This window comes from Alternaria infectoria (assembly GCF_024043175.1).
Source record: "Alternaria infectoria strain BMP 0036 chromosome Unknown scaffold_1, whole genome shotgun sequence".
NCBI classification, from domain to species: Eukaryota; Fungi; Ascomycota; class Dothideomycetes; order Pleosporales; family Pleosporaceae; genus Alternaria; species Alternaria infectoria.
In genome coordinates, this window is record NW_026250690.1 from 4,113,498 (window position 1) to 4,141,117 (window position 27,620).

General features: G+C 53.8%; 6 protein-coding genes across 6 annotated transcripts; 2 read left to right on the forward strand and 4 right to left on the reverse strand.

Moving 5' to 3' along the window:
- Positions 1 to 3,982: 3,982 nt before the first annotated feature.
- Positions 3,983 to 5,461, reverse strand: J4E92_001368 (uncharacterized protein; the record flags this gene model as incomplete). Its single annotated transcript, XM_051492780.1, has 2 exons — positions 3,983 to 5,320; positions 5,456 to 5,461. 2 exons carry the CDS (start codon positions 5,459 to 5,461, stop codon positions 3,983 to 3,985), a joined length of 1,344 nt encoding a protein of 447 aa, XP_051358292.1.
- Positions 5,462 to 6,722: 1,261 nt separating this feature from the next.
- Positions 6,723 to 7,709, reverse strand: J4E92_001369 (uncharacterized protein; the record flags this gene model as incomplete). Its single annotated transcript, XM_051492781.1, has 2 exons — positions 6,723 to 7,312; positions 7,364 to 7,709. 2 exons carry the CDS (start codon positions 7,707 to 7,709, stop codon positions 6,723 to 6,725), a joined length of 936 nt encoding a protein of 311 aa, XP_051358293.1.
- Positions 7,710 to 9,513: 1,804 nt separating this feature from the next.
- Positions 9,514 to 10,779, reverse strand: J4E92_001370 (uncharacterized protein; the record flags this gene model as incomplete). The annotated part of the gene is made up of 5 exons (XM_051492782.1): positions 9,514 to 9,861; positions 9,909 to 10,167; positions 10,215 to 10,372; positions 10,422 to 10,606; positions 10,659 to 10,779. The coding sequence occupies 5 exons, from the start codon at positions 10,777 to 10,779 to the stop codon at positions 9,514 to 9,516; spliced, it is 1,071 nt and encodes a 356-aa protein (XP_051358294.1).
- A 2,635-nt stretch (positions 10,780 to 13,414) lies between these two features.
- J4E92_001371 (uncharacterized protein) lies at positions 13,415 to 15,433 on the forward strand (the record flags this gene model as incomplete). The annotated part of the gene is made up of 5 exons (XM_051492783.1): positions 13,415 to 13,419; positions 13,957 to 13,963; positions 14,009 to 14,017; positions 14,083 to 14,628; positions 14,687 to 15,433. The coding sequence occupies 5 exons, from the start codon at positions 13,415 to 13,417 to the stop codon at positions 15,431 to 15,433; spliced, it is 1,314 nt and encodes a 437-aa protein (XP_051358295.1).
- Positions 15,434 to 19,206: 3,773 nt separating this feature from the next.
- Positions 19,207 to 20,454, forward strand: J4E92_001372 (uncharacterized protein; the record flags this gene model as incomplete). The annotated part of the gene is made up of 4 exons (XM_051492784.1): positions 19,207 to 19,386; positions 19,436 to 19,894; positions 19,945 to 20,183; positions 20,235 to 20,454. The coding sequence occupies 4 exons, from the start codon at positions 19,207 to 19,209 to the stop codon at positions 20,452 to 20,454; spliced, it is 1,098 nt and encodes a 365-aa protein (XP_051358296.1).
- Positions 20,455 to 23,966: 3,512 nt separating this feature from the next.
- On the reverse strand, positions 23,967 to 27,460 carry J4E92_001373 (uncharacterized protein; the record flags this gene model as incomplete). Its single annotated transcript, XM_051492785.1, has 2 exons — positions 23,967 to 27,272; positions 27,452 to 27,460. The coding sequence occupies 2 exons, from the start codon at positions 27,458 to 27,460 to the stop codon at positions 23,967 to 23,969; spliced, it is 3,315 nt and encodes a 1,104-aa protein (XP_051358297.1).
- Positions 27,461 to 27,620: the final 160 nt, after the last annotated feature.

The window sequence follows — 27,620 nt, forward strand, 5'->3', positions numbered from 1 at the left end:
AGTACCGCCGCGATCCCGTGACCACGATAGTCCAAAACAAGAACGGCGATTGGTCATAATAGTCATTCGGCCCTATTGAAGGGTCCAAGATAGGAAACAGTGGATGGTATTGGGTGAAGTAACTGCAGTCATGTTAGCATAGATAAGAACGACATCCTGAGTCAACGTACATGGTGAAGCAATCGTCAATTCTCTTTGAATCGAGCAGGTAGCCGTCAATCACACGCGGTACCGTGCCATGATGATCGGAACCTTTTCGCGTCGGCGGCCGCGAGTCGAAAGCTGGTGACATGGAATCTGATGCATCTGTCCTTCCGGAGGGATCAGAATATGTGCCCGAAGCGTGTTCAAGCGGAGCGTAGTTTTGCATGTCGACGGTCGGTGATGCTGTCGATTGCGGGTAGTTTGCATCGCCAGGATTCTGCCCCTGCCTCATATTCCATCGCAACTCTTCCAATTCGCGTCGCATCTCTGCCTTTGTTTGGCGCAGGTTCCTGGTTGACGTGGGAAGAATGCGGCATTCGAGGCCCATCTTCTTGCAGCGGCCGCATGGGTCATGCGGTACCTTGTGCTGCTCGACATCACATCGGATCTGCCAAAGAAATGATCAGTAAACCATCTTCGCCATTGCGGACGTTGTCGCGATGCATTGAGGTGGGGAAGTACCTTTTGCTGTCGGCACTCGACACATGCCTTCCGTCGCGGAGTGGTCATGCTGGCCTGATTCATCTAGTAGGTATCCACAGGGAGTTGGCGAGCGGCAAGCATAGACTACTATAGTATTCCGCGTCTCAATCGGCGAAAAAAGGCATATAAGAAGGTGTAAGGGAGAACTTCGCCATGAACTGAAGAACCACACTCGCGATTAGCACCTACGTCGTCATCAGGGCCTGTTGCAGCGGTGCGAATCGGATGGCGGGGGAATGGGACCGAGTAAAGGACCGATGGTGATCCTTTTCTCAGCAAGCACGTCTCAAAGTTTTTTCTCAGCGTCCCTTGGCTTCTCGCCCTGTGCTAAATGTTTCTCTTAATAATGTGCCATGCTAGACGACGCTCGTGCGCAATGAGGCTAACAGGCTTTGTTGTCTGTGTGGAAGGAATGCATGTCGAGACGCACGCGATTTTCATCGGGACCCACTTTGGCGCCTAAGCCAATGCGGACCTAGTGTTTTGCGTAATGCTGTCTGAGCACTGCACTACTTGCATGGCCGGCCGCCATGTCATGTCGAGTGAACGCATCTCTTACACTGTCACCCAAACAGTCCATCTGTTGGGCACTCAAGCTTTTGTGATCACCGTGGCGCAGCCGTTTTGCCACGCCTAGCTGGGGAGCCAGCCACCGCGGCCCTTCTCTCCGCCGCTGCTCTTCACCATCAACCACCTCACTCTGCCAGCCCTCAAACGTGTTTGGTGGGTCGAGTCAATGCAGTCGTACCTGATCCTCATCTTGGATGACACCCCTTGCCCAGATCGGGCCTAGCAGGCACGAACGTCCCAGTAGCTTCACTCCATGGGCGGGCGCTACCCATCCGGTGTCGACGGCTCAAGTTCGCGTTTAGAGTTCGTACGAAGCCACTTTGCCAGGCATTCGACTCCGGCATTGCACTCGTTGCGCCACATCGAAGCGAATGCGACGTGAGGAGGGTTGTGTGCCATGACAATGCGTCTGTGGCTGCCGCCTGATTCCGCCTCAAAAGCAATGAACGACAGCGGGATTTACTGACTCTAGCACCTTCACACGTGGACTACCGACGCTCATAGCTCTGCCTTGGCCTCCTGCAATTCCCAATGATCGTCCGACACATGATCGCTGTGCGCCGCTTGCTCGGAACGGCAAAGCTGCCTCGCTATCATAACCAGCTCACGACACTCGTCTCGCTGTCCAAAACAGCTCATGCCACTTCACCGACTCCAAGCGCGCACATGGTTCCCCTGGTCCTGGCGAGACTCACCATCCCCACACACACTCCTTCCTTTCTTCCATACCTTCTAGCTCAGGGTCTCTCCGCAAGCCACTTCGCCTTCATAGGTAAGTCGAGCGTCCACCTCCACCAGCTCCGCGGAAGACAGATGCAGCGCAGATCGCAACGGACTTGCAGATCAGCTACACCAAGTAACCTCATCCTACCCATGGCCAATGGGCGTGTGACATCGCTATCTACCGCATATCGCGTACCAACAGCCAGCAGCGCATACAATTGTAAAGGCGGAGCAGGGCGGGGATGCCGGGGAGGATTCTCGGAACAGGATGTATCCATCCTGTCTGCATTAGATTAAGCACAGCCCGTGTGGTGAAGACGCTCGGTCGGGTTTTGCGTCCAAGTCCGCAAACAGAAGTCGTATCGTAGGACTTGCATGTACCTTGCAAGCTGCGACAACTCCAGACTCCGGAGATTTTCTCGTGACGTTGTCTGGCCACGTTCCTTTGCTTGCTTTTTCGAGGCGGAGTAACGGAACTCGGAGCCTCGATCGAACCCACATGGCACAATGTAGGGAACGGTACCGCTTGCTTTTCCCTCAGTTCTGGGCCACTACCTCGCCGTTCCTGGAGCTGTCGCGTGTCTACCGAAGTGAGGGTGTGGGTTAGGTCCCGTCGACCGAGGAGAAACACAGATACCGATAATCTCTCCCGTGGAGTAAGTGGTGCCACGAAACACACTCAGTGTGCAGCTCCTTTCGCTACCACTGAACACACACATCGATTACATCTCGAGACATTTCCAAAGACTCCTGATCCACTGCAGTAGGAGCATTCTGCATGCGAATGCAAATCTCTACACAGCCTCCTCTAGATTGCATCTCGAGGTGCCTCCTACCACGATTATGGCACACGACGTCGCATGGAAATCTCCGCTTGCGCTGTTGTCCGGATGGCTCCATGAATCAGCTGCCAACGTGAGTGTACGTACATGGCGCAAAGAGCGCTTAGCGTACCCGGTGGGTCTACCCTTCAGCACCCAGATACTGCGGAAACAAGAAAACAAGTCCAGAACCACAACATGGTCGGCGTCCAGATAACGCCTCTCACTGCAAGATACTGCGCAGGCAAAGGAGGCAAATCTAGAGCCGAGATATCGACCGTCTCGAATCAACGCCTCTCCCACTGGAATAAGAGTCTAGAACTATCAAGTCGGCGAACGGAAACAGGAATATTGACAGTGTATCTCAAATACAGACCTCGTGATCCCTCAAGCTTTGCCTCCACCCAAGTAACGAGGAGAGGTTCGCTACCAGCAACCACAACGAGGCCACTCAAGACAAGGTATCTTACTGGAATCCGAGTCTAGAGCCACCAGGACGGCGAGGTAAAACATGAACATTAACAGGGTATCTCAAATTGCAGGTTTTAGCACCCTTCAACCTTTGCCTCCACCCAAGTATCGAGGAGACGCTCGCTACCAGCAACACAGCGAAGGACGTATGAACATCGGCGAGGTCTTTCGGAATGCAGACTTCAGCTTCCCTCAACTTTTGCCTCCACCAAGGTCACCAAAGTACGTCTTCGATGACCAGCTCGAACCAAGGCCAGGCCCCAGTCTGGGTCATATGCGCCTTCTCTTCTTCGCCTCCACCACGATGTTGAGGAGAGCCTCGGTACCAGCAACCGAATGAAGCCATTCAAGAAAAGCTGCAAGTATCCAACAAACAGCCGATTGATACAAGGTAAAAGGATGTTCAGGAGGACCCAGAGAAGACATAATTTGTAACCTCACAAGCCAACAACAGAGAAACAATAATCATCGTAACAGATTTGTTCGTCGATATCAATCTACTTCGTCGTAAACGCAAATGCAGTGGTATAAGAATACAGTATAAAAAGAAAAAAGGAAAAGTCGAGCCAACTTCTAACAACAGTAGACATCCAGCAAAAAAATGCGTACCGTTCACCCCTCCCTCGCATCTAGATTTCGTTTAGAGCACCACTCCCATCTTCTCTTCTCATACTCATACTCCTCTCATCTTCTATCTCACAACCACCTTCCTACAACCTAAGACCACGACGCATGCTCCTCGCCTTCGCCGCAGCACCCACATCCTCCGCACCACCATCCGGGTTGGTAACCGCACCAGCGAACCCAACAAGGCTGTTAAACTGATCCGCAAGCGCCTTGTTCCTGTCTCCGCCCTGAACAGCCGCAGCAGCGCTCTCGCAGGTAGCCACAGCAGCGTCGTTGGCTTCGCACACGTTGGTCAGCTGGTTGCAGAGCGCGTTGGTGATGATGTCTGGGTTTAGGGCTTCGCCTTGGCCGCCGCGCGCGAGCGGGTCGGCGATCTGGAAGGTGAATTCGTCGGCGGGGCGTCCGTTCTCGCCGCCTTGGAAGGTGATGGTGGGGGTGCAGAGACCGAAATCTTCGGCACCGCCGGCACCGCCTGCTGCTGCGTTGCCTGCGTCGGCTCCGGCATCGGCACCGGCATCGGCTCCGGCATTGTTGTTGGCGTTGTTGTTTCCGGCGGCGGCGTCTTGCTGGTTGTTCGCGTTGTTACCTGCGTTGGCGTTGTTGTTGTTCTGGTTGCCGGCATTGGCGTTGTCGTTACCGGCGGCGGCATCTTGCTGGTTGTTCGCGTTGTTTCCAGCGTTGTTGTTGGCATTGCCAGCATTGTCAGCTGCGTTGTCGTTGCCAGCGTTGGCATTGTTGTTCTGGTTCTGGTTGTTGTTGGCATTGCCAGCGTTGTTGTTACCAGCCGCAGCATCGTTGTTGTTACCAGCATTGGCGTTGTTGTTCTGGTTGTTCGCGTTGTCGTTACCAGCAGCGGCATCGGCACCAGCATCAGCAGTAGCGTTACCAGCGTTGTTGTTCGCGTTACCAGCATTGGCAGCTCCGTTACCAGCAGCGGCATCGTTACCAGCGTTGGCGTTGTTACCAGCATTGGCATTGTTACCGGCATTGGCGTTGTTACCAGCGTTGGCATTGCCGTTACCAGCAGCAGCCTGGTTGCCACCCTGAGCAGCACCGCCGGCAGCAGCAGCACCGGCGGCACCACCGGCACCACCGGCAGAAGCCTGGCTAACAACGAGATCACCGAGACCAGCTTGGTCCATGAGATCAAAAACACTCAGACCATCAGCAGCCAGAGGGGAAGCAGCACTGCTAGCGCTAAGGGCAGCAGCATCACCGTTGACATCAACATCAGGGTCGATGAGAGGAGTAATACCACGGAGCTCAGCAGTAGCCGGAAGCGAAGCATCGCCACAGACGTTCTGTGCGTTGCCGCCAGCGAAGGGGTTGGTGTTCTTCTCCGCAGTCACCATACCAATGGCAGCAGCAAGGGCATCAGCACCGCCACCGAGTTCGGTGAAGATCTGATCAGCACGGACGAGCTGGTGTGTTTGTTAGCCTGAGACCCGGGGATGTGGAGGTAGGGTAAACAAGTGGAGAAGCACATACCTTATCGCAAGAGTTTGCTCCACCGAGAAGGTCAGAGATGGCCGCACCGGCAATGGTAGCAGCGGCACCACCATCGCCACCCTGAACTTGACTGATAGCGTCGATGGGGACTTGCTCCTGACCGAAACGGGCCTGGACGTAGGCAATCATAGCCGCGATGATGAAAGTCTTGGAAACCATGTTTGCTGACTTGTTGTGGTTGTGATTTGGAATCGAAAGAACGATAATAGTAGTAATGCGTTAAACGTTAAAAGTGGAGGAAAACGAGAGACTAGCTCTTGCAATGAAAGAAGTAAGTAATAGGTAGATGAAGTTGATATAAAGGCCAACCTGGGCGAAAGAATGGAAAAAGTGCTGTAAGAAGCGAAAGAAGGGGAGTTTGCTGGATGCTACTGTTGACTTTGCTGTTGTCGAAGTTGCTGGCCTTCAATCTGTGGGCGAGGTATACCAGACTTATATATCACATTCATCTGTGCCTCCGTTCCCGCCACTCTCCCCCCAAGGGACTCACCTCCAAGCGCCATGCCTGGGGGAAGGATCACTTGGACGTCTCAACCATGCGCCCAAGACGTGTATCCCGCCTTCGATCCGACGCCCAGAACACAGCGGGGTCGTGAAAACGCAGTGGAAAAATGACAGAGGGGTGTTCGTGCCAAGGCGTCATGCGCTCTTGAGCGTGCTGGAACGTATGATTGCCGGGCTGCGACTTCGCTACGCCTTAGGAGCCGTCTGTTAAGGCTTCCGTGCGGGGCATCGACTCAGTTGACTGACGTGCGTGCTGCCTGATGTTGGGGGTGTTGTGACGGCCTCAGTCGCGGTGGGGTTTCATGTGACTTTGCGACGCGGGACTACGCCTAGAGCGTAGTATAGCCGCCGTCAACAAACGTCGCTTGACAGCGCCGATCATCAATGCGTTCGCATCCTGAACTTCCATTCGAATTCTCAGAGACTCTTTGCGATGCATGAAGAAACAGCGAGATGCTCGGGCAGAAACACAATGCAAGGGAAATGCACGTAATGGTGGTTATTGACGGTGGTATTTGGAAAGAAGAAGCGGCCCCGTCTGGCGTCATATGCGATCAAAACAAGCTGCTCAAAACACCAGGACAATGCGCGAGATTCGAAAGATGAGTCGAGTAAATTCGTATGCCTTCTGTCAAACGAAGGACCGTAGGGAGGCGACTGTTAAGCCGCGGGTGTTATTCCTGGTCACTGCGACCGGTTTCGCACCTGCGCAAGCGACATCGAAGTCCCAAGGCCAGCAGTCCGCGAGTCCATGGAGTTATTCTCTTCGACCTGGCTATGCATGTCTATAACGCCAACGCTATGTACTCACTACAACCTATCGAGCTTCCTCCGCAACAGCCTCGTCCTCTTCATGAGCTTCTTGTACTTGTGCTTCTTCATCTTGAGCTTCCGTTGCCTCTTTACACTAATCATGTACATGCCGTATCTTCGTCGCGCAACGTGTTGGCGAAATGTGCTTGGCTTCCTCTCTTGCGCGGGCAGCGGTACTTCGGTTATGCGCTGGTTGATGCTGGCGGAGAGGCCTTCAGCGGAGTGCGACTCGGCCTGAGGCGCGCTCGCTAGTGCATCGTACGGCTCGGGTGCCGCTGGTGCTCGGAAGGGAACAAGGCGAGAGGCCCAGTCTTCTACATTTTGCTGTGTGGGTTCAACATCGAGGTGGTATACCTCCTGTTCCGATTGTATCGCATCGGCTCGCTGCTCTTCTTGTGTATCGATCTCGGCGTTTATGCGGTCCAGGAAGCCAGCGAGAACGTTCTGGGTGGCTTCCATTCTTTGGACGTCATTCGCCCGGTTTACGTCAAAGAAGGCGTCAAATTCGGCGGTCGACGTTGCGTTGGGGAAGGAGCGCGAGATGGAGATAGGGCGGTGGAGGCCGAAGAAGGCAGATAGTTTGACATCTACAGTACGTCAGCATGTGGAAGGAAAGGTGCATCCCCGCGGCATCTTACCGTCTTCCCGGAGGTGGTTTGTTGGCGGCACAAAAGGCACGTTGTTGCCTGTGGTAGCCGTCGAGGGCTCCTTCAGCTTCTTCGTCTCCTTGGACTTCTTGCCGGCGCCCTGGAGCTCTGCCGTCGCATTCTGATCTATTTCCGTGGGCTTCTTTTTGCTGTTCGGGGGTGTGGACGGCTTCGAGGACGAGTAGCGCCGCTGGTGGCTGGGTCGGAAGGGTTGTTGCGGCGCCGTGCTGGTGCTCAGCGCAGAGCGGGCGCAGCGGGTGAAGACATACGAAGTCGCTGGCGCAGTAGCGAAGGTGTTTGCAGATCGGGCGACTCTGCCAACAGCGGGCGAGAACATGGCCAGCTGGGTGGAGGGGTATTGGGTATGACGATGGTGTTGATGAGGCTCAAGGGCCGGCTATCAGGACTTGCTGCAGGTGCTCCACGCGCCGATGTTTCCCCGATGGCACTAGCACGGCACCCGTCACGGGAGCATTGCACATGTCAGAAGCGTGCAGCGGTCGAGAGTACGGTGAATGTCCACGGGTAGTTACTCAGTCTCGTGACGAGATATCGGTGAGTGGTCTAGATCATCACTACTCCATGTTCTACTGGTATCCGTAGAAGCATCGTGACTTCAATGCCCGCCTCTGATACTCCCGAGGTCGTTATCTGTACCTAGGTAATATAGAATCCATGATGAGTACTAGTATGCCCACAGTAGAGCGCTGTTTGCGCCATCAACTCCATCCAGCTCATATATGTGTATATCTTACAGCCTAGCATGCTTACCTCCGCCTAGTTTCTACCTACGACAACACATGGTGTTAGCAAGCGCCTACTATCACCCTCTCACAGGCATCGTCCCCTCCTCAGAGCAAGGGATTCCCCCATCCGCACTACCTCACTTCACATCCCTCCACAAACTACACTGCCCTCACCAACAGCACCCTTCTACCCACTCCGCCAACACTCTTCGCATGACCTCACAATCCCATTGTGCGCGCCTGACCACCCACCCCGCATGTCCAATACATCTGCACTGCACTACCTAGGTAGACTACAATCCATCTCACCCTTTCCATACACATCCACCCATCCCATCTCTCTCCACCACAGACCGACGCCACAAGCCCAAGCCAAGCCACCAGCTCAGCCACTCCCTCACTATGGAGGGATAGACCCTCCTCCCACTCTGCGACGCGGCGTGCGAGTCAACGTCCCACGCCGGGTTGAAGCGGCACGGACCGAGAGCGACTGGTTCGGTCTGTAAGGCAACCACGCCGCAGAGGCGCATGATGCATGGGCGTTGACGAACCCCGCGGGATTGCGGCTTTTTACCATCCTGATCATATCTCCCTTCGCTTGCGGTGGGTAAATCAGGGTAAATATGATGTAAGTTGGACATGGCTATGTAAGTGGCTGCATATGCAACGACACGGGAAACGGAAACTACGGGAACCGGAGTACGTCAAGATGAAGAATGTCTCGGAGCTGGGTAAGATGGTTTGTTGATATTACACTGCAGCAGCAAAATGTACCTCTTCTGCATTCCCCGCTGCACGTCCAATGCCATGTAATATGTTTCTTTGGACATGGCACTGCCCAACCCCAATCTATGACCCTGCCCACTCTCAGTGAGTGACTGCGCAGGAGTACTAGGTACACAACACCCAATGAACGGTAATTGTCCAAAGCCGAGATAGGGAGGGAGATTTTGTCAGCCTCTGTATCTTTCCACAGTCGAGTTCCAAGACATGCTCGTCTCCTCAGATCTGCAATACACTATGAATCTACAAAATGCGTGTGTCCGCTTACTAGAACAAACCAAGAGAGAAGAAAAAGAGACCAAGATCAAGACTAGAATCAAGACCAGGAGATTAAGTCGTGAGATCGTCATGTACTGGCGAAGATGATGAAGAAGCGGAGAAAGAGGTATCGGGGGTATAAAATAGAAAAGGGCCGTGGAAGTCGTCTCTTCTCGTCCACTAAAAGTCCGTTGCTACTCCGGTCCCGCCAGGCGGACTGTCCGTTTCTAGGGCAGGTGGGTCGACAGCGCGGGCGCGTGTGCGTTGTGCACCCCTGCTTTCGCGTGGGCGCGCGAGCGCTCTCGTGGGCTGTGTGTAAGACGGCGACGATCGCAACGCGACCATCCGTGATTACTATAGTATCAGTGCGTTGAGGTTGCGCTGGACGATCATGTCTTGTACAGACGCCATGGTGATCTTGAGCAGGTTGGTGTCGGTCGCGTTGGTGTAGTGGACGTAGACCTCCTTCTTGGGCTGGCGGACGAGGTTGCGGAATTTGTTGGCGAAAAACTCTTTGCCGGCCTCCACATCTCGATCCCCGCCGGTGTAGTCGGAGAAGACCCTCCGGATTGGGCTCATGCCACTTGCTATCTTGTCGGTGAAGAGATCGATCTTGTTGAGGAAGAGGATAAGCGCCGACTTTTCGAAGTATTTGGAATTGGATATCGACTCAAATAGCATGAGAGCTTCGTGCATTTGGTTCTAGTGCTGTTAGTGGATGTAGCGTGTATGCTTAAAAGGCGACTTACGCCATTCCGGTCTTCTACTAGCACGTGGTCGTATCCGCTAATGGCCACGAGGAAGAGCACGACTTGCACGTTGTCAAAAACGTGGATCCACTTCTTACGCTCTGAGCGCTGACCACCCACGTCGACCATCTTGTATGTCAGGTTGCCGAGCTCGAAGATGGTCTCGGAGATACCGGTGGTCCGTAATCGCGTGCGCAGGATGTCTTGGTCGGTGGGCAGGAAGTCCCGTTGGAACAGACGGTCGATGTTTTGGAAGAAGCTGAATTGTTAGCCTGGGAGTGGTAGAGATGGTGGAGGGGAACGTACTAGTTCAGGTTGTCGTGCAGCGCATACTGGTTGCCCTTGAGGATTGTGAGCTGGACGCCCTTGTCGGCCCAGAGCGAGTTGAAGGCTGTGTGGAACTCTTCGGGCATGGGCTCCTCGGTGCCAATGTCGGGCGCGGAGTTGACCATCTCGGAGTACCGCTGTCGTCGGTTAGTGGTGTTTGGGCAGGAGCCATTGGGTGGGACATACAATGTTGTCGTCGTCCTCGAAGTCAATGTCGTCTTCCTGCATGGCCGCGTAGATGGTCTGGAAGGCCGAGACCAGGTTGTTGAAGATGGTGGCCCGCCATGTCTTGCGCTCGAGGCTCTGGAATCCGCCTGCGTTGATGATGCGCATCTGCTTGAGGACGGTCGACTTGCCGCTCTCTCCGGCACCTGCACTCTTGTCTCAGTCACGCTGTATCACCGGGGCCCGTTCAATGCATACCGAGTAGCAGCAGCTTCACCTCGCGCTCAGCCCGCTTCCGGTCGGCGCGCAGGTTCTTTTCAATCTCGACATTCTTCCTCGACTCGGGGTCGGTGGCAGAGGGTTTTCGTCCGAAGCACATGATTGCCGGTGCCATAAACTGCTATGGGTGACGTCGTGGAGGAGCTGAGGCAGCGGCGATGGAGAGGAGAAGTCGCGACACGCTAGGGATGGGCTACAGCATACAGCAGTAGCGAGGTAGCAGTCAAGGCCTACCATGCGTGTTAGCTGAGGTCCTAGCGGGCTGACTCGTGCAGCTAATTGGAATCTGAGGCGAGCGGGAGACGCTACCGGAGGTTGGGAGGGGTGCAGTAGAGCGGTGGTGGTGGTGGGTGGTGTACGGTGCTAGCAGAGGGCGACGCGACTGAACGAGGGACGAAGAAGCAAAAAAAGTATCTCAATGGACAGGCAGGAGGGCGCAAACGAGACACTATGCAGCACTAACAGACGACTGAACAGCCGGGACGGTATGCGACTGGCCTAAGAAATAACGTGTCGGCAAAGAATCCCTGATCTGCACCGTTCGCGATGAAGGCCCATGCTCGCAGCAGCAGCCGTGACCCAGCTGGGCGGACAGGATGATATTAAATGTCTTCCCGCGACACGGCGGCCAAGGGCAGGTCAAGCGTGCACGCCCGACGTTCGGATGCCAGTCCCCCATGCGGACGCGATCGGCGCCCGCAACGTGATGGACGACGTGAAAGCCACGAGACACGGCAACCTGGCGCGACGATCGATTCCCGCTGCATCCAGTCTACCACGGGCTAGGAAGCCTGCTGCCGTCCGAAGCCACCATGACTAGACATCTGCTCCCCAACCTGATGCTTCGGACCTGTACCGGTGCCTCCGCGTTTCACTCGTCCACCGTAGGGGGCTGCCTCTGTACGCTGCTGGCCCTGCCTCCGCAGCGAGTGCAACATCACTAGCTCCTTCTGCCGGCTCGTGCACTGCTTGCCCAACTTTCGCCTGCTTTCTTCTCCGTCATGATGCATTCCTGCGCGCCAGCTCGCCCGTACTGCTGCAGGACGGCCTAGGAGCAATCCCGACTATGTTTCAGACGCTGGATGGCGGCTCTTTCCGCGCCATACCTCCGAAAGTGGACCCACCCCATCACCTCCAATGCTTACCCAAGACGCCTCGTTTCGGCCTTTCTCTCTCGACATGTTTGTGATTGCTGCCTCTCCGGCCCTTTTCCACCTCACTTCAACCACTTCAGCCACTTGAACCCGAGGTAACTTGGTGCGACCCCCACTCGCTTGGTTCAACGGCCGTTCCCCATGGCCACCTGGATAAATAGCGAGGAGTCCCTAAGAGACCCACCGCAACATATTCCACGAGCGTTCAAAACCACAACGGACTAGCGCCGTTCCAACATCCTCAAAGGGGCGGACCGTCCTCTGCGCGGGTATTCGGCTGCCTGCGTGTCTGGAACTCTCCTGTTCCACACTGAACCCACTCGATGAAAATCAAAATGTGCCCTCTGCACGTCTGAACACGGCCAACGCGATCCATCGTGGGGCATCGCACGCCGACGTGACCGTCACACAGCATGCCGAATGGGAATCTGACCCGTCTTCCTGGTTTGACAGGCAAGCAGAATGGCGTGTCTTTTGCTTTTTGTGTTTCTGTCCCGTAACCGAGGCTTAAGCCGCGTTTTGCCATTGCGTTGTCAGCATTTTTTGTTCGTTTTGGAGGGGACGTTGATCCAACATCGTATCCTGAGTCAGCCAAGAGCCACGTTCCCGTTTCCAGGTCGCATGTCCAGCTTGGCGGGTTGTGGGGACCATGGGGAGCGCTGGAGTGGGTGACTTGTTCTCTCCACAAGTTACACATTAAGTAATCAGCATTCCGCGATCGCCCTGACAAACTTGTGTGACGATACTTCGAAGTGTAGGTCTAAGAGTTGCTATCGTCCGCGGGCTCTTGCTGAGGTACGTTTGTTGCCCAGGTGGCAGCTCTGACAACGACAAAGGTACCTGGTTCATTTCTCTTGTCGAAGATCAATCTAACCTTACATTCTCTTGCTGCAAGGTCTTTTCATTTTGATCTCATTCTCCACCTCTTCCGTCTTTCCTGTGGTCTTCCCGTTTAGGAAGAATGCAGAGTCCTAGAAGTCTACATTATCTCAGGATATCAAACTTTCGCTTTGCGACAATGGAGACTGCGGCGCACTTGTTCAATGCCTTCCTTGTATGAGGCGCCTCCGCTCTTCAGCACGACTGCCAACTACCCATAGCTCCTTCCAGCCGTTATGCTAGCGTGGGAAAAGGTGAAGGCAGTCGCTCTTTCTGCTAGCACGTGACAAGTCATCTAATTCATTCTTTTCATTTCTCACTTCATGACGAAGGTGTCTTGATTGCATACGTCTAACGATATCTCTCTCATCAATGAGATTGGCTCGATTAGGTGGTGAAGAGTACCTGCCTACGTTGTTGCTCTAGGGCCGAGCGCGACTGCCTTCCCAAGGTCTATTTTCGATCCACAAACACCGCGAGAGCTTCACCCCACCAACCAGAATATCCCACCCCCAATCCTCTCGAACAAAGCCGTCCCGCACTCTCCTAGTCTTCTACCGTCAATTGTAAGTCGTATCCCTCACTGATCGCATCCGACTACATCGTGCGCAACGGCGACCTCACTTTCACATCCGACCGTAGTGATTGACAGCGGCTCACATCAAGCACAGAACTCCGCGCTCTCTCCATCCACCACACAACATGGCGTCCGCGAAGCCCTACATGGGCCCCGTTTCTCTCGGATACTCCAAGTATGCTGCTCCGCACTTGAAGAAGGCAGCTTTGGCCACATCCATCAACCCATCTGCATCTATTGCTGCTGCTCCCCCCACTGTCGACAGCGTCATCGCCACCAAGGAGCAGATTACTACCCCCAACACCAGCAACTCCGATGTGGCCCTCAAAGACGCTCACCACAACGCTGACGCAGACAGTGGCGCTCACGGAGTCCTCAACACAGCTCAGAACAACCCGGATGCGCAGCTCGCCATCTCCCAAGGTAATGCTTTGAAGGAACAAGTCGCCAAGCATGCCAAAAAGTTCACCAGGACTGTCTCGACCACGGTCACCAATACGCGCCGACTGTTGGAGCTGATCCGCGCAGAGTCACCGGATGCGACCAACCCAACTGTCGAAGCCCTGTGGAATGAACTGGAGGCGCTCTTTACTGCGGCAAATGACGCCAAGGAGAAGCTGCCTGTGTTCCTGGAGAAGCAGCGTGACAACATGAGCTTATATCACAGCTCGATGGTGAACGAGGCCATCAAGGATTCGCAAGACGAACTCAATACCCAGCATAAGAAGGTGAGTCGCTCTCAAAAGGTCTTTCATACCGATGAATCAGTCACTAACTCTTTCACGTCATGTAGGTCAACATCCAGCACAATCTCATCCTCGAGCACCAGGAGGCTTTCCTTGCGCACAAGGAGCAGACTGCCGACAAGCTGAAGGAGCTCGAGGCCCTCCAAGAGCGCATCTCACGCCTGACGCTAGAGAAGGGCAACTTCCGCACCGAGATTGACAACTATGCGCACCTACTAGAGCAAGCGCGCTCTACAAAGGAGGAAGATCTTCGCAAAGTCGACGCTCTCGGAAAGGAGTTGGAGACTCTCGTGGAATCCAAGAAGCAGCTCCTTGCAGAAGCCGACACTCTGCGCAAAGCGCTCCAAGACGTCCAGGCTAAGACGAAGGCCGACGAGCAGGCGACAATCGATCGCTTCACCGCTGAGCTTAAGTCGACTGCCGATCTTCTCGCGAAGGAGACACAGAAGAACACGGCTCTCAACACCATGATCAGCCAGTTGAAGGGAGGCGAGAGTACTGCTAGACTCGAGGCCGAAAAGGCAAAGAAGGAAAACAGGGCTCTGAACGAGCGCTACAGCAACCAGGCAGCTGAGCATGGGAGGGCATTTGTGGTAAGTGGCTTTGACATAACAAGCAAGTTAAGTGCAGGTTGAACTAACATGGCTTTAGAAACTCAACGAGCAGACCAAGCAAGTTGAAGGCCTGAAGATCGACCTTGACAGTCGCCAGAAGGAGAACGCCGAGCTGAAGCAGCGTCTCGTCAAACTCGCCGACCTCGAGTCCCAGGTTACCGAACTCATGCGAGCAAAGTCGACTCTTTCCGAACAAGCCAGCACTCTCAGCGCCGATTTGGACGCCAGCAAGAAGGAAGAAGCCAAGATCAAGACTCAAGTGGAGGGGCTTCTGAAGAAGCTCGAGGGTCTTGACGATGAGGTTGACCAGCTAGAATCGGAGAATACCAACCTTCTCGCCAAGCAGAAAGAGCATAAGTTTACCGTACAGACCTGCGAGTCCCTCAAGGAGGAGAACGCCAAACTCAAGGCCGATGTCAACGAGCTCAAGGCCTCCAAGAGCCCCACTTTCGCTGTTGTTGGCTCTCCGTCTTTCATGAACGAAGAGAAAGCACGTGCTCGGGAGGACAAGATCAAAGAGCTCGAGGGGACCGTGTTAGAATGGACTGAGCTAGCGAAGCGCTCCTACAGCGAGTACAAGGAGATGCTACCCACCTACAAGAAGGCCGATCAGTACCGCCAGGAGGTCGTTGACAGGGACGAAGTCATCCGGGGCCTGGAGCTCGAGCTTTCCCAAGCCAAAGTCTCCAAGACTACTAACGGTGTTGGAGCTGCTGCCTCCAACGGTGATGCTCTCTACTGGAAGAACAAGTATGAGGCTGTTCTGCTTGCCGTTGACAACTAGGCACTAGCTTTGGTTCAAGCTCAACTGAAAGGCGGATGAGGATTGCGACGGAAAGTGGAGTGTCGAGGGTATCCCGATATGCTTGACTGAGGTAGTCCCTCCACACGACATCAAAACATAGCTGTTATAAATACGAGATACTGCCATGATGAAATGTCACAAGACGACACTGAAGACCACAACAGAGGTGACGCAGTCTACATTAGTATCAAAGTGAACTTTTCTAAGATTCCAAGGCAATGTAGTCTCCGGGGTAAGTACTTTTGGTATCTGATTGCAACGTACATCAAAACAATAACAGATGCGATGCGACTACGTTAGTATCAAAACAAGAGTTGTTGAAGTACCAAGGCAATGTAGACTCCTGGTGAATTTCTATCGCGAGCTAATCATGACACGCACCCAGGACAACAACAGGTGCGTTTCGGCATACATCAGCAGAAACGCGACCGTGCTCACAAGGTCAAGCCAATGCAGACTCCTGGGTAACTCATATTGCTAGCTAATCATAAAATAGACCAAAAGGGACAACAGGTGCGTTCCAGACTACATTGGTATCAGAACCAAAGTTTACCAAATCCCAAGGCCATGTATACTTCTGGGTCATTCCTACTGTCTTTTAGAGAAGTGAGGTAGCGGTATACTTATAGCGAAAAGCATCCACACAGCGCAGGGATATAAGCTGACTGTTGAGGGACTAGAGGTCTGATCTGCACTCCCAGGAGACCTCCTTCCTTTTCAAAATGCCAGTACGCGACGGCAGAAAGAACATTATCGCGTGTTGCGCGATATTCCCTGGGGTTGGTACTGTATGTGAACGAGAGCTTGACGTGGATGTCGTTGCGGATGAATAAGGATTTCGTCTTTGGTGAGGTGTTGATAGTCTCCAGTCGGCGTTGTGGCCGCTTGGGTGATACCGGGTCCAGCCGCCGTGGGACAAAAACGGCGTATCGAAAAGTCTTCCAGAGTTTTTACTCCAAGCTTCCATAGATATACAAGCCGACGAGCCAGGGTTGCCAGGGTTGCCATGGCAAGGGTTGGCTGTAAGTATACACCCGGCATCCATCTTTCAATGCCCCTCCCGTTGCCTTTCCCACTTCTTTCCCCGTTGCTTCTCCCGTTTTCTCACCCCCTTGTTTGGAGGTCGGCTCGCTGAATCCATATCCGTATAACACTCCGACAGCTAGAAACGTTATACTGGGTGTGAACAGTAGAGCGAGGATTGAGTATCTGCGGATGTTGGACACGGGCTTCTTGTCCTTGGATGTGTGTCGATACCTAATCTTCCGTGGAGACGGAATAGAAGGGGTGATTCGAGGTATCGGTCTTTGGAAGCGGGGTGGTGAAACCTTTGGTGATGCTACGGTCTTCTTGTAGGGGCCCAAGGACTGGATAGACGATCGGAAGCCGCGAGATAGGGTGAGGCTCCTTCTTGAGAATGTGGATGGCCTTGTAAGTGTATAGAAGAGTGACATGCTTGTTGAACTGGTGGCATTACTGGTTGCGCAGCGCAATGCGCTTGCCGGCAGTAGACTTGAGGCCATCTTGCTGAAACGTGTATGCCGGGACCTGTTGTTGAATGCAGCTGTAATTCGCGTCCTCCTTTTTGAGATGTGAAAAGAACTTTGTTGCGCGATGGTGACTGCACGTTAATTTTAAATTCATCATAAAGAAATAGTACCGCCAAAATCCCACCCTTGGTTCATCAGAAGTGTGCAGTGGTAGTACCCATCATGGTCGAACCATGGGTACGTTCGCGAACGTAGTCGTATCTGCCAATGCCGTCGCTTGGATTACCAGACAGACACAACAACTCGCTGAGAATTCGCTCATGACTGTGAAGTGTTCCCGATGGAGCAAGTTGGATATGGCCCAGGCGACTAAGAGCGCGGATAAGTGAAGGCCGAATTCTCGTGACCTCGGGAGGCCTGGCTGCCCGTGCGAACGTTGGTTTACAACCACCCGACTCAACCAATCTCGCTCCCCCTTCTCAGGTCGCAAGAGCACGCGCCCTCAACCCCTTTAACAAGGGATGCTTGCTACATTGAAGATCATGTCCATCCACCCAAATCTACAACTAAGAGATCTGAGGTCGGCTAATAGACACGTTTTGCCGACAAAATTTTCCAAGCACGGACGAGCCAATCGCATCCGAGGACTTCGAGGAGGCATTGGCATGCCGCTTGGTCGGCGATGCGCACCTGGCGAAACGGGTCTCTAACGGCGTCGAAGAAGGAGCGAACCCTAGATCAACTCAAGATCTGGCGAACTAGATGAATGCAATTTCTAGAGCTGAGCTCGACATGCGCCTACGCGTAGTTTGTTCTGATTCCTTTAGTCCTCGAATTCACGGCGGTTGCGCTACATCCAAACCTGAGATCGCGCGCCGTTGGAGCGTTACAGGACGTCGAACCATCGCGAAGTGGAGGAAGTAGGAAAAAAGGAATGAGCATCTTGAGAGATTGCACAGAAAGTGGGATAAGAGCGAAAGAGAAGGAACGCCGCTGTACATGCCCAATCGTTTCCGCTTCAAGGTGTGGGTAATGAGGAACCATCGTCGCGCAACCTTCATTTGTGAATGCTCTGGAGTCACCCAGCATCGCTCCTCCTATACTGCTAACCGATGTGTTTGTTATAGCATGGTATGTCGGAAATAGAGAAGAAAAAGGGAGGTGTTCGTCGCGCGCACGATCGAATGACGTCCTCGTTCATGCGCCCGGATATGCTTTACCCGTTTCGAAACAGCGCATCGGCTACTGACCCGGCGTCTCTCAATCTGAAACACTTCCTTCCACCCCTTCCCTCGCGATTCATCGATTTCGTGTCCAACTCTGCGAAGAAACCCAACAGCAAAGTCTGCGCGCTGGGGATGCCAGTCATTACCGGTCGGCATAACTGCGGCTTCCCGGGCCTACCCATTCCGTACCATACGCTCGGCGCAGCTGAGCTGGTGTTTGCAATGCATCGATTAATATCGAGCCGTCCCCCAAGGTTAATCGCAGTTGTAATTCTCCGCCAGTACACGGACGCAGTGGCGTCTTCCGCACGTGGCCTGTTTCGAGCGACGTTGGAACGACTTTGGAACGTTGCGCACACCCAGGAGAAGCAAGCACGGTCGCGGTCGCGGCATTTGCCATGTTTCGCACATCTGTGCGACGTTGTCCCACTGTGTGGCAGCTATCTCAGTAGCCATGACCATCGCTGATCTGAATGTCGTCAAACCACCGCTTAAAGGGCACTGAGCAGCTTCTGCTTGCTTCTCCCAAGCGGACTAAATGACGGAGCCCTTCCGCGTCAGCACAAGCCATGGGAGGCTCGCCTACTAACGTCTATCTCAGTTAGCAAACACGAGCTTCCCCAGGATACATCGGAAGATACAGCTGTTATCGTGCGACGGCGCCCGGGGCTTGCCCACTACCGGCATAGTGGTTCCACCAACCATCCTTCGAGATGGGACTCATTTCAAAACCCCCGAGTCTGGAATGTCAAGCAGATTGTCGCTTGCTGGGCTGTGATCGATGCTAACAACAGGAAATCCCTGGAATCCTTGCACGGGGATGCGCAAATGTCATCTAGACCTCGTGCCGCTTCGCACTTTACGGCGTTTCTTGTTCGTCGTTTCTTCCACCCACCACCCCGGTCATTCAGTGTAGAGTGCCGGAGGCATTCGTTCGTTCGTTTCTTAACTTTGTCGGTCTGCGACTACATCTCACTCTTTACGGTTTCCTTCATTTCGCTTCTATGCCGCATCCCGTTCCGACCGCTGGGAAAACATGATCCGCCGGAACCACGATGATTCGCATCACCACTACGTGGATCCTTCGCTCGAGTTGAACATTGGGCTATGGGCGTTGTTTGCTGGTGCATCACTCTTCCTGGCGCTCCGGATATGGATCAAAGTCACTCGTCGCCACGGTCTCTGGTGGGATGATCACATCCTCCTCGTTGCATGGGTAAGACACTTGTTGTGCTTTCAGATAGTCGTAGCTGACGATGTAACAGGTCTTACTTGCTGTCAACAATGCCATCATCACAACCGAGTATGCCACGGGCTATGTGACCGACACATGGGATGATCGAATGCACATACTTATCAACATTACTTCCTGTGGAACACTGATCAACCAATCGCTTACCAAAACCGCCTTCGCCGTCACTTTGCTTAAGCTGACTAAGAACTGGGGCCAATGGATTCTCTGGTTTATCATCGGCAGTATGAATGCATACATGGTTGCCAAGGTCATTCTCCAATGGGCAAAAGTGTGCGGCAAAGAATCCTACGACGTCTGGTACCGCTTGGATTTCTGCCTGGACTCGAAGTTTAGGGACGACTTTAAGGAAGGCGGCAACGTGTACAACATCATCATGGACTTTATCCTCGCAGTCTTCCCCTGGGTCATCACATGGAACCTCGACATGCGGAAGGTGGAAAAGATTGGGCTTTGTGTTGCCATGAGTCTGGTGCGTCGCTTCAAGTATGCCCCTATAATCCACCACTGACTTTGGAATAGGGAATGTTTGTTGCGATCGTATCTGCTGTACGCACAGGCTGGAAAGACGAGGGCAACGTGAAGGACGAGTGGTACTTCTGGCGCAACGCTCATTCCAACATTTGGTATTCTTCGGAGATCGTCGGCACCATCATCGTTCAGTGTATACCCGTGTTGCGACCTCTTCTCCGGGACATCAAGACTTCCCTTACATCGAAGAAGCTGGCGTCCACCGCAGAAGGAACAAGGCGACGCAGCCGGTACGTCCTTATCTTGTACCGTCGTTGTCGCAAAACGCTAACATCACACAGAGCTCCATCCCTTTTCGGCTTCGGTTTCGGCCCCGGCCCAACCATCGGCACCAAATCCACGCACAAAGCGCACATCTACTCCGATGGACGAACCACCCTGAACGATACGAAAAGCGAGAGCTCTCCCGATTCTTGGGACACGCAGGGTATCTACCAGAAAAGAGAGTTTGAGTTGACTACCATGGAGGTCAAAGCCCAGAAGGGGAACGAGATGGTGTAGATGGATGTAAATACGTTGGCCACCTACGGGCGGGTAATAGCTAGGATAGAGAATGGAGACGCTTCGCTGCGACCTATGTATGCGTTTCATGGACATTTTGAGTGATACGAACGATACGGTTGTTACGGTCCATATGATGATTAGGTCGCGATATTTGAGGGCTGGCTTGGAAGTTACGATGCAGCATCGTTGGCAGTTACTGAGTTGCGCAAGTCTTGCGCTCGATTGTTTGGCGCTTTTCGCCTTCTTTCTTTGTACATATTTGAGACGGGATCTGAACTACCTGTATCGTAGTTTGGTAGCTTCAATGAACCAGAAATAACATTTCGCAGTGTTCTGGAAGAATGCATCAACCCTCCCTGGATATCACCCCATTCTTCTCTTCGCCATATCTCTCCATCCCCATCCCGTCTCGACCCACGCGCAACTCCCACCATCATCTAATACTTCTAACCAGCTCCCTAAGATCGCCACCTTCAACCCACTTCTCCTCCCCTCCACCGCCAACACCCAATCCGCCTCCACCACCTCCACTAACACCCCATCCCTCTCCTACGTCGCCTACTACCCTCGCCGGCTGACCACCCACCACAGACCCCGATGCAATGACCATGTTCGCTGGTACAACGGTATGTGGTAATATCTTGACGTTTTCCTTAATGATAGCAAAGGGACCGATATTGCAGTGATGCCCAATGTGGACATGAGAAGAAATAGAGATAGCCTGGACAGTCGAGTTTGGTCCTGTTATCACTCTTAGCATAAAGTACACCACACCCATATCCTCCAATCCATCGTACCCAGACCCATGTTCCAACCTGACAAATGAAAAGAAAGCGAAATCAACTAGACGTACCAACAAAAACATTATCCCCAATCTTCATCGGATAATAATGCACCTGGCCCCTACTAATCCTGCTCGGCGGCTTAATCACGCTCCCCTGGCTGATGACCGTACAGCGCCCTATGCTGATGCTCGTCGGCGTCACGTCCTTACCAGACGAAGAAGGTGCCGAGCGTGTGGGGTGCAGGTCGCCGCGCAGTTGCACGTCGGCCATGATGACGGTGCGCCCGCCGAGCGTGATGTTGGCAGTACCGGTGATCGCGCTGCGGCGGGAGACTTTGTTGCCGGAATCCTGGGGGTGGTGTTAGTGGGGAGGGCCATAGTTCGAGACTGTATTGTGATGAAGTGAGAAAGTGAGGAAGATTGTGATGGGGAGAGGAAGTGAAGCATGTCATGTTTTTCTGGTGTTTTGTCGATGCGGAAAGGGAGGAGAGACATACGGTCTCGATGTATTCCCCCTTAGGAGCGGCCTTACGCGCTGCTGGGCGCGACATCCTGATAACCGATACGCTTCCTACTCTTTGCTATGCTTCCTTTGAATCGAGTGTGATGATAAATAGGCTACGTGTTGAAACAGAGACGCGAATGTGGTTGACGTGAAAGACCGATCTGTAGCGGAAGGTGTACGCGACCCAAGCTCAATTCCCAGCCAATCAACGCGTCGCAGCCAGCTCTTCGCGTGCGCATGGCAGGTAGTCGCGAATGACACCCCTTACACCTCGTTTTTCTGCCCATGTAGAATTCATGGACGGAGGATAGTCAGGGCTGCGGGTTCAGAGGGCTAAGGTTACCGTGAACTTTGTAGCCGACCCATACTCAAGTCTCTTGCACAACAAGTCGATGCGATCCACACATAGAAAGTATCGCGCTCTCACAATATACACCACAAACACACTCCATATCGCATACCAGACTCCAATTCCCGTCCACATATTCCTACTCCCCCATGCTCACCCAATCGCAACCTCAGCCTCAGCCTCACCCCCATCTCACATCATCGGCCCTACCACCCCAACACCATCGCTCAACATACTCAAAACGCAACACATCCCAAGCCCGGCCTCTCACCCCAATCAATCCCCCATCCTCTCAATCCAGGAACAGCAACACACGCCCGATCCCTCCTTCCCCAGCGCACCCTGACCCTGACCCTGCCCACCATCCTTGATTGACCCGGTACCCTGCGCCGTCCCTCCATGTCATGTCCGCGCTATTTCCATCCACACCCAATCCCATGATCAACCCCGGAGTTACCTCCGACACCGTTCACGTTTTTTTTTTTGCGGCTGGCGCACCGGCTGCATCGCCGCCAATGGTGCCGGCCGTGTTCCATGTCATCCGAGCGCATCCGGGGGATTGATGGAGACTCGCACGCTCGTATGTACACGTGGTGTGTGGTTGCATTTGGGTTAGTGCGTTAGTGCTTCGATCTGCGTACGAGTGGTTTTACGCGTAGGAGCTTGGCGAAGGCGGCGGCGGCGGCGGCGCTGCGTGGTGTGTTTGGGTTAGAGGAGTGAGGCTGTGAGGCTTAGTGTAGCTTGGGCTGGGCGCTGGGGTAGTGTGAGCATCGAGGTGTTGGTCATCGAGATAGCGGATTGGTTGGGGGCTTCTTGTGGTGTAGTCTACCGTGTAGATGTGCGCGGAGATGAGGACATGTCCAAGTCACGCAATATGTCTTTTGGTAGTTAGATCTCATTTCGTTGAAGGGTCCAGATCTTGATCTTGCTCAGGTGGCTTTTGGCTATCTTTAGGTTCAAAACGGCGTCGCCGCTGCTTGGTTCGAGAACAACGCCGCAGTGGTAAGCCACCCGCTAAGATGGTGACACAGTACACCGAGCGAATCAGAATGCTTGGTGAACCTGAATCTCATTGTAGGGGTTGCACCGGAGAAGGCGGTTGAAGTATCAGCGGCACATCGCGGAGTCACAAGACATAATGGAGTTTGGGGTGGTAAATTTTTCATTCGTGATGCAGGTATTCCCTAGCTGCGTGATCAAAATTGACTTTTTGACCCATTGTCCCATTTGCGCCGCCCATACCCTATACCCAGGTTGTCGTAAAGGATTGTTCGTAGTATCATCTTACTCTGCGCGTGTTACAGCCACCGCCGGGTCAGACACAATTGCTCACCAGCAATGTGCCTCGATACGTAGCGCCATGTGTACAAATTCCTAATAAAACCCGGAAAATCAAGATGAGAAGGAACGCCCTGCGTCCTGTCCCTAACGCCTGAAATGACAAAAAGAGGAGTAGTATTGGCAGCGATGTCGTCAAAGGTGAGCAGACGGATGGTGACACCACGTATCTCTGGAACCATCCACACCGGAATAATATGTACCTGGAAGACGCGGTGCTCTAGCTGTCGCTAAGCGACCGAAGCAGTGCGTCTGATCCAGATCAACGAAGCAAGCTGTACAAGAAAGTCCATCAACGCATGAGGGTGTGGTCGTTGTTTGGGAATGTCGTAACCCGATGGAAAATGTGTGTAAAAAAGGGTATCCGAGAGGCACACACGGTGCAGTGGGCATATCGACAGCCGAAGAAGTCTAGTACTGTACAAGCTCGAAGAAGGCAGATGGTTACTGGATATGAAGCGAGTTTTCTGCTCGTTGACTGATGTGCTGGGCATGCGCCTCGAGTGCACGAGCTTGGACATGGGTTACTACTGTCATATTAGCAGACGTTGTACAGGTTTTGAGCAGGCAGACTCACCAGGCCAGACAGCGGCCTTTGACAGCATGTAAGCCGTCACCATCAGCAACTTGGTTCCGTAACCGCAATGTCCGAGGTTGGAAAGACTACCCAGCATCGGTAGGTTGTTGGACGATATGTCGTAAGCCAGCTTCATATCAGCATGGTGGAGAATATCAGAGATCTTCTGTAGCAGCTTGATGTCTTCCTCTTCAAGGAGTACAACAGCTGGCACGCCCGCAAAATCAATCTCATCTCTACCGAGCACGCCCATATGACGGCCAACACGGTCTTGCACAGTTGCAACCCATTCAGCAAGGACCTGAGCGCAATCGAAAGTGCACAACGCGGATGAGTTGGGAAGCTCCCGAGCCGTGAAGTCAGCGTACGAGGCACCCAGTTTGTCTGCCATGGAAAGGGAGTCAGCAGCGTAGAAAGCGGCCTTTCGGAGATGCCTTTCGCGTTTGGACGACTGGGAGTTGGAGAAACCGTTTGCCGCATTTCCGGGACTGACGTGGTCCTGTGAGCCCATTTGGCCTGGAGAACCTGAGTTGAGATCCATCGATGCAAACCTCTCAGGTGTCCCGTCTGCTTGGCCGACGATGTCAATGCCTCTGGCGAGTTCGTTCGCCATGCCGTCAAAATCGCGCTGCCACAGGAGCTCCTTCGCGCGACCAAGGTTGACGAAGAGCCTGACATAGGCCAAATCTAGTAGTGGGATACAGTCGGCGGAAAGAGGACCGAACGGACTGGGGCGCTCAATACTGTGGTTCGGGTTGGCTCTCCACGCGACTTGCCAGGCCTTGAGAGCGGGCTCCACCTGAGCATGCATGGCCTCTGTCTCCTGGGCCTTCCACAATCGACCGTTGTGTCTGTTCCGCGTTTCCCAAATGTAAACGTGCATGGCATTGATCAGCACATAGCAACCGAATGTGCTGGGCCGGATGTCGCTCTCAGAGGGTCCGTTCATTGGCTGCCCGCCTGCGAATGCCTGGGGGTAGGAGTTCCGCATCCGTGAGGTGGTATTCCGTGAACTGGCTTCGAGAAGGTATGTCATGGCCGAGATGAAAGACAAACCGCGTTGCTGAGCGATCATTGGTCCGCCCATAGCCACCCACGTCTGAGGGCTGTCAACAGACCACAGATCCTCTTCGCAGGGTAGGTCTAGATGTATCTCTGAGTTCAGTATGCGTGGAGAATGCGCGTAAGCGGATACAAGCAGACTCGACATGGAGAAGATGGCAAAGTAAGTCCTCTTACGCTCTTCGATCTTCTTCCACTGAATCCACTGAGCGTGCTCGTCCACACTATCTGCATGTTGGCCAAACTGCGAGCTCGATTCGTCGGACATATCCACATTGTCGCCATTAGTATGATTGGGTGGACTGGAAGAAGTCTGCTCTGGAGCGGTTGGCTTATCCAAGCCAGCAGCTTTAGCAAGGCTTACAAGTGCTGCGCAATGGGTGCTCGCAACCTCAGCGGCCTGTCTATCGCCACAGCTGTGACCGAAGATGAGGTTGAGCAACATAGCTTGCACTAACCAGAGTGGTGGTTTGTTGATGTGGTCGTTTGCGGCATTCGACCCGTTGACAGCCGAGAGTCCAGCTTTGCGGCGCTCATCAAGGTAGAATAAAATCAGCTTCTTCGCAGCCTCAAACAATTCTTTTGCGACATTCTGCTCATATTCGTACAGAGCACCTATCGCGGCCATGGCAAGGATGAGACAGCCACCGCCACCAACCATGGTATCTTGGCTGTAGTTTCCGGCCGATCGAAGTTGGTATGTGTACGCCGGGGTATCAAAAGAAAGTGTGGGGATGTGCAAGAAAGGTAAGTGCGGGTGGAAGTAGTGGATGTATGCATTGACGTAGCGCTGGATGTCGACAGTGCTAGGGAGTATACCAGCCTGGACTGAAGGTTTCCCGGTACCATTGGACAGAGGCGAGCTGACTGCGGGTTGCGAGAATCTCCGTTGAGCTCCATGACCGTAGCCCATGGCTTGAGTCAAGTTGAACATCATAGCCTGCCGCGTAGAGTCTGTAATGGTTTCAGTGGAAAATGATGAGACAGAACTGTGCCTTGCGCTGCCGTTGAATGAGGAAGATGATATGCTGCGGGCATCAGAAGCGAAAGTCATGGGCGTCTGAAAGTACTGATTCGGCATACCGGGTATACCAGCTGAAGGGCTCATGGCCACTAAAGGAGGTGGAGTAGACGAGTAGAAATCGTTCTGAACACCCTGATCGCCTAGCTCTTGTGAAGTGTTGTGGTTCATCATAAGCTCAGGGAAGACCGGAGCCATGGCATCGAGTGTGAAGGCGGTTGGGTTGATGCTGGTGTGCGCAACTAGAGGGTTGTGCCACATGGCTGCTGAGTTTTGTTGGCTTGAGCCATCCAGCATCATGTCGTTGAAAGCACCCTGACTCGCAGTGCTGATGGCCGATGGCGAGGAGCCGTCAAGAGCCGACTCGTTGGCTCCGGTGAAGACCATGTTGCTGTCGATGCCCATACCCCAGCCGAAATCGTCTTCCTCAATAGGATTGTTGCCGGCGAAGGGATTAGCGAATTGCTTGAAGGGCGATTGTGGAAGTGCGATGCCTGCGTTGAAGTGGTGCAGCTGGTTCGGGTTAATGGTAGAAGCTGCTGAGGAGCCGAAGAACTTCTCGAGCTCACGGTCATCAGAGCCAGCCATGCCTGGAATGGGAGCCGTGCGAAGACCGCCACCCATACCGAATCCCATATGGGTGTCTAGTCTTGGTAGACCGTGAGACTGGCCATGGTTGCCGGCAGCTGTCGACATGCCCCTGTAGTCGAACTGACTAATCCCCGATAGGCTCGAATGCTGTGAGTGACCTGGGTGGCCTCCCCTGCCGCCAGCTATCGAAGTTCCATGTGTGGCGAGAAAGCTGTTGAGGGCGGTCGGGTCGATGTGACTGATGGTGTTTGCGCGTGGCCTCATGACATTGCCCTTGGCGCCGCCCGCATTGCTTGAGACTGAGTTCTTGCGTACTCGCGCGGCAGGGTTGGGCGGCAGGCCGGTCGTGCTTTCCCTACGTCCATTGCGGGGTCTTGTGTTGGTCGCGCCTTGTTGGTGGAGCTTCTGCTGGTGACGTAGGAGGAGGTCGCGTCGCGCGAAGCATCTCGTACACTGGGGGCACTCAAAGGGCTTCTCTTTTGTGTGGGATCGTTCGTGTCGCTTGAGATGCTCTAGGCGCGCGAATGAGCGTGTGCACGTCGCGCATACGTGCGGCCGGGGCTTGTCGTTCTTGGGCGGAGGGAAGGTCTGGACGGTGGGCGAGGTTGCGGGCTTGGCTGTAGATGCGGAAGCTGCGATTAGCCATCTTTGTCAGCTATCATGGTGTTGTGTGGCGGTCGCTCCTACTCACAGTTGCTGGCGCTGCCTGAACCGTTGGAGTCGTCGCCCGGCGAGGTCGCGGGGCCTGGCAGGCTCGTGCTTTCCACTTTCGCCATGATCATGTATCGGATTGGCAAAACACCAATCACGTCCACAATCGAGTCGAAAATACACCCGCCTCAAGGTGACTGGAAGCGGACTACTGATGGTACTGCAATGATAGCTGTCTTGGGTCGAGCTTGTTGCAGCTCGTGGGGCAGCAAGCTCTCGGAGTAA